At 47.9% G+C, this 13955-nt stretch overlaps 1 protein-coding gene across 1 annotated transcript; it reads left to right on the top strand.

Moving 5' to 3' along the window:
• Window positions 1-7522: 7522 nt before the first annotated feature.
• On the top strand, window positions 7523-13186 carry PLA2G2D (phospholipase A2 group IID). The gene is made up of 4 exons (XM_032604025.1): window positions 7523-7610; window positions 10712-10853; window positions 11497-11603; window positions 13041-13186. The coding sequence occupies exons 1-4, from the start codon at window positions 7523-7525 to the stop codon at window positions 13184-13186; spliced, it is 483 nt and encodes a 160-aa protein (XP_032459916.1).
• The last annotated feature ends 769 nt before the right edge of the window (window positions 13187-13955 follow it).

Below are 13955 nucleotides of genomic sequence, written 5' to 3'. Positions count from 1 at the left end.
CCTATTGTGCATATAGCCCATGGCGATGCCCCACTGGAAAAGAATCAGACTTGAAAGTGAGGAGACTGGGTCTGGCCAGTGCTCTGCCTGAGACGTGGCTTGATCCTTCAGAGTCCCACTAACCCCATCCGCAAATGGGACAGATAATACCCACCATACACATGGTGAGATCAAAGACCTCATGTAAAAGGCAAAACATTGCTATTTCCTATGGAGTGAATGGTGTGTCTCTTGGGTATACCCTTCCACCAGATCTCAAGAGTGTCGACTTAAATAAAAAACACTCACAGCCTAAAAGTTGAGAGTTCTGTTTCATTCTGCGGGAATTTTTAGGACTTCAAGCCCTGGAAGCAGCATCTCAAGTAACCCTGAGAGAACTGCTCCCCGGAGGTGGGGAGCTAGAATACATAGGAGTTTTGCAACAAAGCGCAGGTAGTCAGGAAGATCAAAAGATTATTGTTAATTAAAGAACACCAGATATCCCAAGTTAAGGAATTAGCATTTTTTCTATGTATGGGAAGGTGCAAGAGTCTGGGCTCACTGAAATCATTCCTTTGATATGCACCTCAGCTATCTGAGGCCAGTATCCTGTGTTTTCACATCCTGAGGTTCCTCAGGGCTCGTCGTAGCGAGTGGCTGCAGTCTGATGGCTGCTAGATGGCAGGCAGTCTTCCCTTCCTGAGTTTTCTCAGGGTTCACCGGCTCACGTTGGGGGGCTGCAATCGCTGATGACCGTGACATCCTTTGTTTACTGATATGGCAGGAAATATTCCAGCTCTCAAGAGGCTGCGGGCCCCTGGGGGAATCAGATTAACAGTAAGAAATGCCTCTGGCCTCTTGTCTGGCCCACATAAGTCAGCACCTCCCTAAGTCCCCACGAAGTAAAATCTTGCCGCTATTTCTGGGAGTCTCCCAGGTAGCCTTGGGAACCCCAGGCTCTCAGTCTTCTGCTCTGCTCCCCAAACCCACCTCCACAGCTGTTCCTGGAGGCCTCAGCACCCCAAAGCTGTGGGCCTTCAGGGGCCCAGTGGGGTCTCCCTACCCTCCAGCCTCAGAGCCACACCCACCCTGCACCACGTTTGCACCCCTCTGTCCCCTGTGCCCTGCAGAGCCCCTCCCAGTGACCAGAGCCTACGCCTGGAGTTTCTGCAGAGCTCTCTCCACAGGGCTCAGGCCAAAGCCACCAGACAAATCTCTTGGTGTCCACAGTCACACCCCGCAACTCCTGAGGCAGATCAAACCACCTCCACCCAATTCAACTTGTGCCAGGCCCCACCCACACCTGCCCTTTGCAACAGGCACCATCCGTGCCCCATGTCTCAGAATCCTCGCAAGAACTCTGAGAGCTGGACATTCTCATGTTCCTCCAGCCCACTTAACAGATGAGAAAGCAGAGGGGGAGTCAGGATCCACATCGGCCTGTCTAACCTCCTGAACACCCAGGCTCTGCTGCCTCCCAGGATGATGTGACCTTGAGGAAAGCAGCAGGGGCCCAGGCCAAGTCTGAAAACAAGGAGAGCCTTCAAGCAATGACCATCTTGAAGCTGCCTGGAGGGGGATTTTGAGTGAGTTTGAAAGTAATTCTGTGGCCACTTGTCTGAGAGGTCAAAGTGGAAATTCCCTGCTCTGTGACCAACTCTATCCTTCAGAAGCAAGAGTCTCTGGGCCTGAGGTGTGAGGGGAGGTCAGGACTTTAAACTCTTTTTTCCTGGGCGGAGGGGTCACCAGGTGCCATGCACTTACTGACCACCTACTGTGTGCCAACCATTCTACCTGTAATCATGACAACGAGCCTCCGAGGAAGCGTGACTGGTCCCAATTTCAGATGGGAAACCTGAGGTTCAGAGAGACGAAGTAATGTAATCAAAGTAATGCCGTGAATAAGCTAGAATTCGAAGCCAGATTTGCCTGATATCAAAGTAGAAATTTGTTTCTACTACACAGCTTCAGTTGTTCATAATCTGGTAGGATGTCTGAACATCTAGAAGGATATCTGATCATCTAGACGGATACTGGATCACCTAGAAGGATATTGGGTTATCTAGAAAGATTATCTGATCGTCCAGAAGGATATGTGATCATCTGGAAGGGTATCTGAAGTGTTGGGTTGGCAAAAAATTCATTCGGGGAAAATGAACCCGAATGAACTTTTTGGCCAAGCCAATACTTCCTAGTGAAGTTTGAGTCCACTTGCTTTTACTGTCATGATCTTCATTATTATTATTATTACTCAAATTTATGGATGTATAACATATACATGAAAATATACAAATCAAAAGTGAACAGCCTGGGGACTTCCCTGGCCCAGTGGTTAAGACTCTGCGCTTCCCTTGGAGGGGTACGGGTTTGATCCCTGGTCGGAGAACTATGATCCCATATGCCACATGGTGTGGCCAAAAGAAACAACAGTGAACAGCTGGAGGAATTTTCAGAATATGAACGCACCAATGTAACCAATACCCAAAGAGACAGAGTCTCAGCAGCACCCCTGAAACCCTCTTAGAAACCCCTCCAGTCACCATGCCCTTCAATGGGTAGCCACTGTCCTGACTTTTTAGTTTGTTTGTTTTGTTTTCTGTTTTGTTTTTGTTTTTGTTTTGTGGTACACGGGCCTCTCACCGTTGTGGCCTCTCCCGTTGCGGAGCACAGGCTCCGGACACGCAGGCTCAGCGGCCATGGCTCACGGGCCCAGCCGCTCCGCAGCACGTGGGATCCTCCCAGACCGGGGCACGAACCCTTGTCCCCTGCATCGGCAGGCGGACTCTCAACCACTGCGCCACCAGGGAAGCCCCTGTCCTGATTTTTAAAAGCACCAATTAGCTTGACTATTTGGGAAGGTCATATAAATCTCTCTTACAACTTGTACTCTTTTGTGTCTAGCTTTCTTCATTCAGCATTATGTTTGTGAGATTTTTCCGGGTTGTTATGTGTAGCTGTGGTTTGTCCATGTGGTGTAATCACGCCATCTACCATTCTGCAGCAGACAGACATTGAGTGGTTTCTGGTTGTTTAATTCACTTACTTTAGTTCTGCTTGGGTGCAGCTGGAGAAAAGTGGGTCACTACCCCACAAAGGAATCTCAAATCTCTCCCTCCCTCCTCGCCCCCTGCCAGATGGTATCAGAGATGAAGTTCAGAAGACCCTGAGGAAGTCCAGCTTCTTTATTTTTTTTAACCTGTTTTCCTCTTTTTATTTTTTTAATTTAATTTTTATTTTATATTGGAGTGTAGTTGATTTACCATGTTGTGTTATTTTCAGGTGTACAGCAAAACGATTCAGTTATACATATACATAAATCCATTCTTTTTCAGATTCTTTTCCCATATATGTTATTATAGAATATTGAGTAGAGTTCCCTGTGCTATACAGTAGGTGCTTGTTGATTATTTATTTTATATAGAGTAGTGTGTATATGTTACTCCCAAACTCCTAATTTGTGTCTTCCCCCTACATTTCCCCTTTGGTAACCATAAGTTTGTTTTCAAAGTCTGTGAGTCTGTTTATGTTTTGTAAATAAGTTCATTTGTATCTTTTTTTCTTTTTTAGATTCCACATATAAGTGATATCATATATTTGTCTTTCTCTGTCTGACTTACTTCACTTAGTATGATAATCTCTAGTTAAGCCCAGCTTCTTTAAATTTCCTCTTCCCCTGCAAACCTTCAGTAATTCTGAGCTGCATCTCTAACCCCCTCTGGCAGGTTTCATCATGAATGGAATTCAGGCAATGGGATCATTTCAGTAAATGGGGCTTTGCGGGGAGGGCTGCATCAAGTGGAGGACGCTGGTCACTGGCTGAAAGGACATGTTCTCACCGTATGGGGGTGTCTCTTAGGAGATGGGGGTCCACCTTCTTCTCTGCACTGAGGCTGGGGGCAGCAGTCTCCAGGCTCTGCCAGCTCTTCTCATTTCCACCTCCCTCTATGTTGGGAGGGCGAGAAAGTAGCCCCTGGGTAAAAGGACTCATCTGTAAAATGGGGATTAGGGCAGTACCTGCTTACATTTACTTAGAACAGTGCCCAGCACATAGTAAGGGCAGCCCTGGCAGACCTCTGTTCTAACCCAAATTCTGCCACGTACCTGCTGTATGACGCTAGGCGGGTTTCTAACCTCTCTGAGCCCCAGCTGATGGTAACTATTCTTAATAGAATTTGCACTTCAGTGTCTAAGTCCTCTCCTGCTCCTTTCTGTCCACCACTTGGAGATATTGATGGACTGTGGCCTAACAGTATCACCAAGTGTTCTCCCCACTGTTTCCAGGAAAGTAAAACTACAGACTTGCTGGAAAGTCTCAGGAAATGACCAGTTCCAACTATTATATGCTGCTGATGGAACCAGAAGCAAGGGAGTTTCTAAATTCCTACGAATTTCAGAAAGAGGAAGAAGTTTAAGAATGCTTCAATCTTCTAATTCAGCAGTTTCACTTCTGGAAACCTACTTTAAAGAAACCCCCTTTGAAAAATAGACAAAGATTTATTATCATAGTACCTTCTTTCCTTTTCCTTTTTTTTTTTTTTGCCTATGCTGGGAGGCATGCAGGATCTTAGTTCCCCAACCAGGGATCAAACCAGTGCCCCTGCGGAGTCTTAATCACTGGACCACCAAGGAATTCCCCATAGTATTTTCTATAACAATGAGCAATGGTGACCTAAAAGTCATAATAAGAAAAAAAAAAGCAATCAATAGAAACAGACCTAGAGACAATGCAAATGATAGAATCAGTAAATGAAGACGTTACGACAGTTGTTATAACTATATTCTATATGTTTAAGAAGATAGAGGAAAGCTTGAGCATGTTAATTAGAAACATAGAAGATATTTTTTTAAAAACCCAGGTCACATTTCTAGGGAGAAAAAAACACACTGAGATGATAGAGTGGATAGGATTAACAGCAGACTCCAAATGATTGGAACCAGAAGGTTAATGAGATTGACCCCAATCACCTCACCACCAACCAATCAGAAGAATGTCCACGAGCTGATCACACACCCCGCAACCCCCTCTCCCTCACCCTGTCTTTAAAAACCTTTCCCTGAAAGCCACCAGAGGAATTCAAGCCTTTTGAGCGTTAGCGGCCCGGACTCCTTGCTTGGCACCCTGCAATAAGCGATGCACTTTGGTTCATCACAGCCCGAGGTCAGTAGATTGGCTTTACTGTATGCTGGCAAGCAGACCCAAGTCTGGTTCAGTAACACTATCACTGCCCCATTTCACACGTGAGGAAATGGAAGACGGAGCCGAGCAGCTTTCTCCCAGTGAAGCAGCTGGAACACTGGGGAGGCAGCCTGAGTTCGAATCCCACCTCTCGGCCTCTTCACCTCCGTGTGACGCTACATAGCCCGCGTTGTGATCACCATAATGACATCGTCTCTGTGGGTGAGATTTGGTGCTGTGTGCATGTGTTCTCTAAACCCCACAGCAATCAGAGGAGGGAGGGACTGTTGCCCCCACATTGTCCCCATTCTGCCAATGAGAAAGCCAAGGCTCATGAGGTCAGGTGATTTGCCCAGGGTCCCACAGCTGGTAAGAGAAGAAGCCAGAGTTTTAACACAGTCCCTTTGATCTCAAACTCAGCCTTTCAGCTGTACACTGGGGCCTCTGGGAGTATCTGGGACAGCAGATTTTGAGAACTTTTTGTAGCATCTATTCTGGAAGCAGCAGAGAGAGGTCCTGGCTACTTTTGCTCCTGCTGAAATGATACCAGCCTGGGGGAAGCTGGGGCTCTGGAGAGTAGTCCTATGTCCCATCAAGACCCCAGATCTAGAAGACTGTACAGTAAGGTCCCACATTGATAAGAGTACCAGGGAATGACTACTGAGCACACAGAGGGGAGGATTGTCAAAGAATATGCCAGAGACATTTTGTTTACTTGCTGCTTCATTATTTTGCATGCAGATTGCTTTCTCACATAGGAGATGATCAGTTGGTGACTCAGTCTAGGAACAAAGGAAAATTCGATTTTAAAGAGAGAGCGAAGAGGGCTGGGAGAGGGAGAGGGAGAACACCTAGCAGTGTCTCGCTTTTTTGGGTGGACTGATTAGCTAGCAGCAAAGAGGTCAGCCTATGCACTGTGTTCTTGAACAGCTATCTGACGGGCATGGAAGAAACCCAATTTCTGGTCTCATGGACCCTCCATCAAACCTTGGAAGGTTACCAGTGGCGCCTTTGCGGCAGACCATCCCTTTGTAATGCCATGCGTGTCCTGCCGTCAGCATCTCCACCCTAGCTGGGCTGGGTCCACACCATGTGCCTCATTAGGATTCCCATTGTAATCTGGGGCAGACCTTCTGCAGGGTAAATAGTCAACACACGTCGATTGCCTTCAAATTGTGTGTGTGCTTTGACTCAGCAAGTTCACTTAAGGAGTAGATCCTATAGAAACAATTTTGGGCAGAAACTGAGATTTAACAACAAAGGTTTCTTTCACTGTACCACTGTATGGTCTAAAAGAGTACGAAATTGACCTACATGCCCATGAACAGGGGATTTGTTAAATGAAGAGCATAGTTATATAATGGAATACAAGGCTGCCTTTCAAAACATTTCTGCAGGAGAATAGTTAACAGCATAGAAATATGTTCAAGTTATTTTAGTAAATGAAAAGACAGACTACAAAGTACTACCTGTAACATTTTCCTAATTCGGTCAGGGAAAAGTGTGGAAAGAGGTATACAGCAATAGAACCAGAAGGACATACACCAAAGTATTAATAGTGGAAACAACTTAAGCTCCCATCAACGGGTGAAGGGACAAAGATGCCATGTATGTGAGTATATACGTACACAATGGGACATTATGCAGCCGTAAAAAGAAGGATATCCTGCCATTTGCAGCAATATGGATAGACCTTGAGGGCATTGTGGTAAGTGAGACGTAAGACAGAGAAAGACAAATACTATATAATATCACTTATATGTGGAATTTAAAACAGCCAAACATATAAAAACAGAGAGTGAAATGGTGGTTACCAGGAAGTAGGGGATGGGGAGGGATAGGACCAAAGTTGCTTAAAGGTACAAACTCGCAACAAGTAGCAAATAAGTCCTAGAGACAGTAGAGTGAATATAGAAAACAATGTTGTGTTATAATCGCCAAACTTGCTGAGGGACTAGATCTTAATTATGCCAACCACAAAAAGAAATTGTAATTATGTGACATGATAGAAGTGCTAATTATTGCTGCAATGACAACTCATATTATAATATATAATGTATCAATAAGTTGTACACCTTAAATTTGCACAATGTTGTATGTCAATTTTTTTTAAAAAATGAATGGTGATGAATGGATTCACAAGTGATTTTAAATTTCTTCTCGTCGCTTATGTTTTCCAAATCTTCTATGCTGAACTTGTTTCTTCTGCAATCAAAAAGTTGAAAAAAACAGATATCAGAAACAAAAATAATAAAATTCCTCATTGCCGGAAAAGAGGAAACAAAGAGTATGGGTGACCTCGTCCAGAGCTGGGAGGGGTACGTGCAGGCTCCGGTAGGGCTGCATCTGATATAAAGAGCTACCAGCATGGAAGGGGACTTCCAGCAGCTGCCTCCACCGCTCTGTGCTGGGATCATGCGACTTGCCTCGCTGTGCATGCTGGTGGTGTTTGCTGGTAAGTGGGGACAGGACCCACAGCTGGGAAGGCAGGGAGGGAAGCGGAGATGCCCTATATCTCTTTCCTAAGCTGAGCTGTTGCTCTGATCCTCACTGCCCTGGCCTCGCAGTCCCCAACTCTTTGGCCCCCTGCAAGGAGCCATCAGTGGCTGTCAGTCCCCTGGAACAGTGGCTTCGGCCAGAGAGCCCTGGACAGCCAAGCTGTGTGGCATACGAAGGCGGGAAAGTACAGCAACTGCGGTCCAGCTGAACTCATGCCTCTGGTACTTCGGACACAAATTATAGAAATGGATCTGCTCCCCTCTGTCCCTTTGACCAGATAATAGCAATCTCTTACCTATGTACAGCACTCTACATTTTTAGAACTCTTGCATGTTCATTATCTCCCTTGAACCTGGGAAGAGGGTTCTGTTGACTGTTGGGAGATGGGGCAGTTTCCATCTGATCTTTAGCAGATCGAATGTACAAATCTGGTTCCTAGCAAACTGGCGTTTTTGTTTCTTGAGCCATCTCAAAATCTGTGATTTGAGAAAGGATTTGCATTTTTAAATGTGGTTTTGTGTTATTTTGGGGACTTCCAAATTCTCAGGAGGAACACATCTCCAAGGTTACAGTAAAAACCATTAGGAAAGTTGCAATCAAGCTGCAGAAATTCATCTCTCAGATGCAAAGACGCAATACAGTATAGAGATAAAATACACAGATGAACCTGCATTCAGATGCTGGCCCATCACCTCCCAGTCGTATGACCTTGCCCAAGTCCCCCTACCCCTCTATATCCTCTTCTGTAAAGTGGGCACAATGGCACCCTTTACATTGGGTTGTTAGAAGGACTCTAATGAGAAAACGTTTACAAAGTGTTTAGCAAGTGTAAGTAATAGTGATGTTACCTCCTGCCACTGCCGCTAACCCTTGGGAGAAAGGGCTCCATCCCCCTCAGTGACAACTGAGGATGGAAAAAGCAACCCAGGCAGGTATTTCTGTCAAGCTAAGCCAGTGTCTGAAGCCCTCATGACCACAAGTTGAGCTCCTCAATTTCCCAGGGCTGGGTTGACCTCACTGTAAAATTATGAGAAATAAGACCACCCGAAAGCATTCTGAATCAAAGTTGAATTTATTGTTTGCCTGGCAAGGAACAGCTGCATCCTTCAGGTGTGAGTTTATTTGTGTGGTTTTTTCTAAGCTGAAATGGAAAGGGCTAGACTTAGGGGGGACAGAGGTACAGCAAAAAGGCGAGATTCTGAATTCAGGTCCCTGGCTGGCCTCCAGGGTGGACGGTAACTCTCTTGGCAGTGGGCTGCTTTCTGGTGCCTTATCACCGAATCCGGAATTCCAGAGGGCCTGGGGTCATTCCTTAGGATGGTCAAAACTTAGCAAGGTTTCTCTTTAACACCCGTACATCTACAGCCACCGTGGCAAACAGCAGTGGCATTGTGGATTCCCACATGCTGGGGACACGACCTGCCTGCAAGTCCCTGACACCACCAGTCACTTTTACCTACCGCCCAAGGCAAGCACCCTGCTTGTGATCGAACCCTTGGTCTGCTGCCTGAGTTCATCCCAACCCCACCTCTTCCCATCCCAACCTTCCCCAATCTGGGGCTCATCCCTGGTTTGCTACTTACTTCATTTGAGTGTAGCGCTTTCATTATAACATCATTTACTTGGCGGGGGGGCTCCAAAACTAGGGTCATCTGAGGGGGCCTCCCCAGCCCAGTCTCCCTGAGACTCTGGGCTCCATCTGTGTCCTTGGATCATCTCCCCAGCTTGCACACAGGTACATTCCAGTCTCCTCTTACCTTGTCTGTTTCTCCCAAATTCTCCCCTGAATTCATTGACTTAATATATTTTATTTCTCCTAATTCAATGTAATGTATTCCTCTCTCCCAATAAAATAAATTCCCCTTATGATCAACTCTAACCAGCAGATATTATGACTGAAGTGAAAAGTATCCATGAAAGTCATCGATTTCGGGGCTTCCCTGGTGGCACAGTGGTTGAGAGTCCGCCTGCCGATGCAGGGGACACGGGTTCGTGCCCTGGTCCGGGAAGATCCCACATGCCGCGGAGCGGCTGGGCCCGTGAGCCATGGCCGCTGGGGCTGCGCGTCTGGAGCCTGTGCTTCGCAACGGGAGAGGCCAGAACGGTGAGAGGCCCGCGTACCGCAAAAAAAAAAAAAAAGAAAAGAAGATCATTGATTTCTAAATCACACTGCTTCCCACGAGAGCCGTGCATGCTGTTTAATGTGTGGATTTCTCTACAGGCTATGCTGGGGGTCTGGGGAGGTGGGGTGAGTGTAAGAGGAAGGGTGTCTTCCTATTATGGAATGTGAACTCAATGCCCAGAGACAGAGAACAGAACCAGACTGCCTTGGGTTTCGATCCTGGCTCTTCTATTTACCAACTACTGTGACCTGGAGCGAGTTCCTGAGCCTCAGTGTGTTCATCTCTAATATGAGGATTAAAAACAGTATTTATAGTACCAGTGTTGGCTTTTTAGTTTTCATAAATACACCACGATTATCTAAGAAGACAATAACATTAGAGGAAACTGAATGAGGATTATATAAGAACTCTCTGTATGATCCTGGCAAATTTTCCATACATCTAGAATACACCAGAAGAAAAAGGTTATTTATTTTAAAAAAAAAAGTGTTTATCTCATGGGATGGATGGAGTCAATACGTCACTAGACGAAAAGATGCATGGTAAGCACTCACCAACTATCATTATATTTTCAGTAACCTTAGTGTTAGTTGTCATTTTATTTTATTTATTTCATTTATTTATTTTCTTTGCGGTACGCGGGCCTCACACTGCCGTGGCCTCTCCCGTTGCGGAGCACAGGCTCCGGACGCGCAGGCTCAGCGGCCATGGCTCACGGGCCTAGCCGCTCCGCGACATGTGGGATCTTCCCGGACCGGGGCACGAACCCGTGTCCCCTGCATCGGCAGGCGGACTCTCAACGACTGCACCACCAGGGAAGCCCTGTTGTCATTTTATTATCCAAGGTCATTGGTTTGATCCAGGTGCCAGGCCTGCAGCCCACTGGCCTCCACTTAGATTCATGTCCTCTCCTTGTGGCTGGGCTCCTTGACAGGTGTGATTCCAGCCCAGGGCGGGATACTGGACCTGAACAAGATGATCAGACAAGAGACGGGGAAGAGACCCATCTTCTATTTCCTCTATGGCTGTCACTGCGGATTTGGTGGCAAAGGCCAACCCAAAGATGCCACAGACTGGTAACTCCTCCCAATCATGCCCTGCCCCTACCCAGGGACCCTCCCCTTTCCTCTCCATCCATTTATTCATTTGGTACTATGTGCTAGGAACTCCACTGAGCTCCAATCCAGCCCCAGCCCTTCTGGAGAGTTCCCCAGAATCTCTAAAGGCCCCCTTGTACTCTCAACCCCAAACTAGTTAGAATACCCACACACTCCCCAGTGCCGCTGAACATTGTTTTTTAAAAGTCTTACCTCTTTTTGCTATGATCACATTTGGTTTTCACAGCAACCCTAGGGATCAGCCAGAGGAGGGATGAGAGCCAGCCAGGCCCGGGGTCAGTTCCCTCATCCACCACTTACAGGCTGTGTGATCTTGGGCAAGTGGCTTGACCTCCCAGAGTCTCAGTTTCTTCATCTGTGAAATGGAGATAATGCAAGCACCTCCATCATAAGGTGGTCAAAAAGCTTAAGAGAGAATTCATAGATAGCACAGGTGCCTGGTACACAGGAAACAATAAGAGTTAGCTAGAAAGAAGACTAGACCCTGCAGGCCTTGACTCTTCCAAGATAGGCACACGATTTCTGCTCTGGGGCAGGGGCAGCCAGAGACCCGAGCTGGCCAAGGACTCATCACCACCACCCCCGTGTCCTCTCCCTCCAGGTGCTGCCACATCCATGACTGCTGCTACCGTCACCTGCAGTACCACAAATGCAATATTTACTTGGATCGCTACAGCTACAAGTTTTCCCAGGGGAACATCCAGTGCTGTGAGTGCCCAGGCCTCAGGGTTGGAGCTGGAGGCCGAGGAAGAGAGTTCTAGCCTGCATTGCCTTAATGTGCTGTGTGACAATGCACAAGCTACTCAACCTCTGTGTTTTTCTCATGTGTCCAGTGGCAGTAGCTGGGCTGTGGAGGAGAGGCAGGAATGGGGGTAGGAGTATGGGGAGGTCCAATCGGGGCTTTGACCCCTTGTGGATCTGGAAGGCTGGCAGACCCCAGCTTAGATCCCTGACCCATCATTGACCAGCTGTGTGACCTTGGACACATTGCTTAACTTCTCTGAACCTCCTCTGGAAACTCAGGAAGATAACAGTATTCTACTCCATAAAGTCAATTCAAGAACTAAAATAAGAGCAGACATAATGGGCCCTGCAGATACATGCTCGGTGAATTACACAGGCTATCGACGTTACTCTTCATTTTTTCATCATCATTTGTCCTCAGAGCAGCCCAGCCAGGAAGCAGCACCACCCTGGTGATCTCTATTTTACAAACAAGGAAACTGAGACTAGAGTGAACTGTTTGCTCAGGGTGGCACAGGTGTAAATGACGAAGCCTGGGCTGTAACCCAGGTCACCTGGCCCCTGGGTCCGTGCACAGAGAAAGGTGGCAGGTCCCAGGGCTGGGAGTTGAATGGGCTCATTAGCTGTCACTGTTAATTGAGAACTTAACAATAAAAACAGTAATAGTCAACATTTACTGACCACTTACTATGTGCTGAGGGCTTTGCCTTCTTGCTTTAATATTTTATATATACACATATATAGATATATATTCTTTTTCAGATTCTTTTCCCTTATAGGTTATTCAAAATATTGAGTACAGTTGCCAGTGTTATACAGTAGGTCCAGGTCTTCTTACCCCCATTTTACAGATCACGAAACTGAAGCACCGTGGTCCTTTCCCCAGAGGCTTTGTGCATGCTGTTCCACCTGCCTGGAACAGTCCCCTCCTCCACCCTGACTTTCGGGAATGGGGGCAAACCCTTCCGATCTCAGCTCAAATGGCTCTTGACACTGAGTCAGATCCCACCCGTTTCCCATCTCGTAGCCCCTGCATTGTTCCTCACTCCCGGGTAGCACAGTTGCTGGCACTCATTTCTGTGGTTCTCTGATATCTGACCTCCCCAGGGGAGTGTGAACCTCACGTGTCCATTCTGTTCAGTCCTTTCCCCCCAGGGCCTGCCACAGGATAGGTGCTCAACTGTTTTCTGAAGGAATGAATAAACAAAGGAGCAATGGCACACAGGGAGGCCATGGCCCGCGCCCAAGGTCACAGAGCTAGAGTCAGAGTAGCTGGCAAGGGTACCAAAAGCCATGCAAGGACTGAGCTGCCGTCAGCGTCTCCCTCCAGGGGTCCTGAGCCACCCCTGCCCCGGCTGGGGAAGGGATAGATGCTAAGTGCCCTCCTCCTCCACCCCGCAGCTGACAAGGGGAGCTGGTGTGAGCAGCAGCTGTGCACCTGTGACAAGGAGCTGGCGCTCTGCCTGCAGCGGAACCTGGACACCTACAAGAACCACCTGCGTTACTACTGGCGGCCCAGCTGCAAGGGCCAGACCCCCACGTGCTAGGAGGAGCCCCCTGCACCGTGCCACGGCCCCTACCCCGCTCCTGGCTTCTTGAGCTCCGGAAGTCCTGCAGGACCACTGCCACCCCCTCCCAGGATCTAACCCCTGAACCAGCCTGGCTTCTTTAAAACACTCCCTGGAAGAGGGAGGGTCTTGGCCTTCCCCCACCCCGCCACCTTGCCTCTTGGACCTTCTAAATCTTCCCAGCCAAGGCAGCAGCTGTCTCCCCTGAGGGTGGAATGGGGTCTTGGGAAAAGCCAAGGTCAGGGAGCCCCCAGGGATGGTGTTTAGGCCAAAGCAGCAGGCGTTGGGCGTGGGGTCTGGGGGCGAGGTGCGGCAGAGTCTCCCTCTACTGCCGCTCCAGGCACCCCCCTCCCCAGGTCCCCCCCCACCAGTCCAATGCACCATCCAAGCTGCCACTGGAGTGACCTCTCTAAAGGGTGATATTGATCTTTCGGTCTGCATGACTCTACTTCTTAAAACCCCAAGGTGCTCCACCACCCAGGATAGGGGCAGAGTTTGGGACCTGCACTGTCTGGCACTGTGTCCCTCTCCCTTGGAAGCTTGGGGATCCTTGCGGGCATGGCCTATGTCTGTCTTGGACTCAGTTGCATCCCTGGTGCCCAAAGCAGTGCCCAGAACCCAGAAGGGACTCCGTAAATACTTTTTGAGGGAAGGGCTTGTCGACTTAAAAAAAAAACAACACAACATGAGAGTTGCGAGTTAAGTTTTATTTGGGGCAAAATGAGGACTATAGCCTGGGAGACAGCAC

This window comes from Phocoena sinus, chromosome 1 (assembly GCF_008692025.1).
Source record: "Phocoena sinus isolate mPhoSin1 chromosome 1, mPhoSin1.pri, whole genome shotgun sequence".
Taxonomy (NCBI): Eukaryota; Metazoa; Chordata; class Mammalia; order Artiodactyla; family Phocoenidae; genus Phocoena; species Phocoena sinus.
The sequence above is the reverse complement of the archived record's forward strand: the minus strand, read 5'-3'. Positions and strand labels throughout refer to the sequence as shown.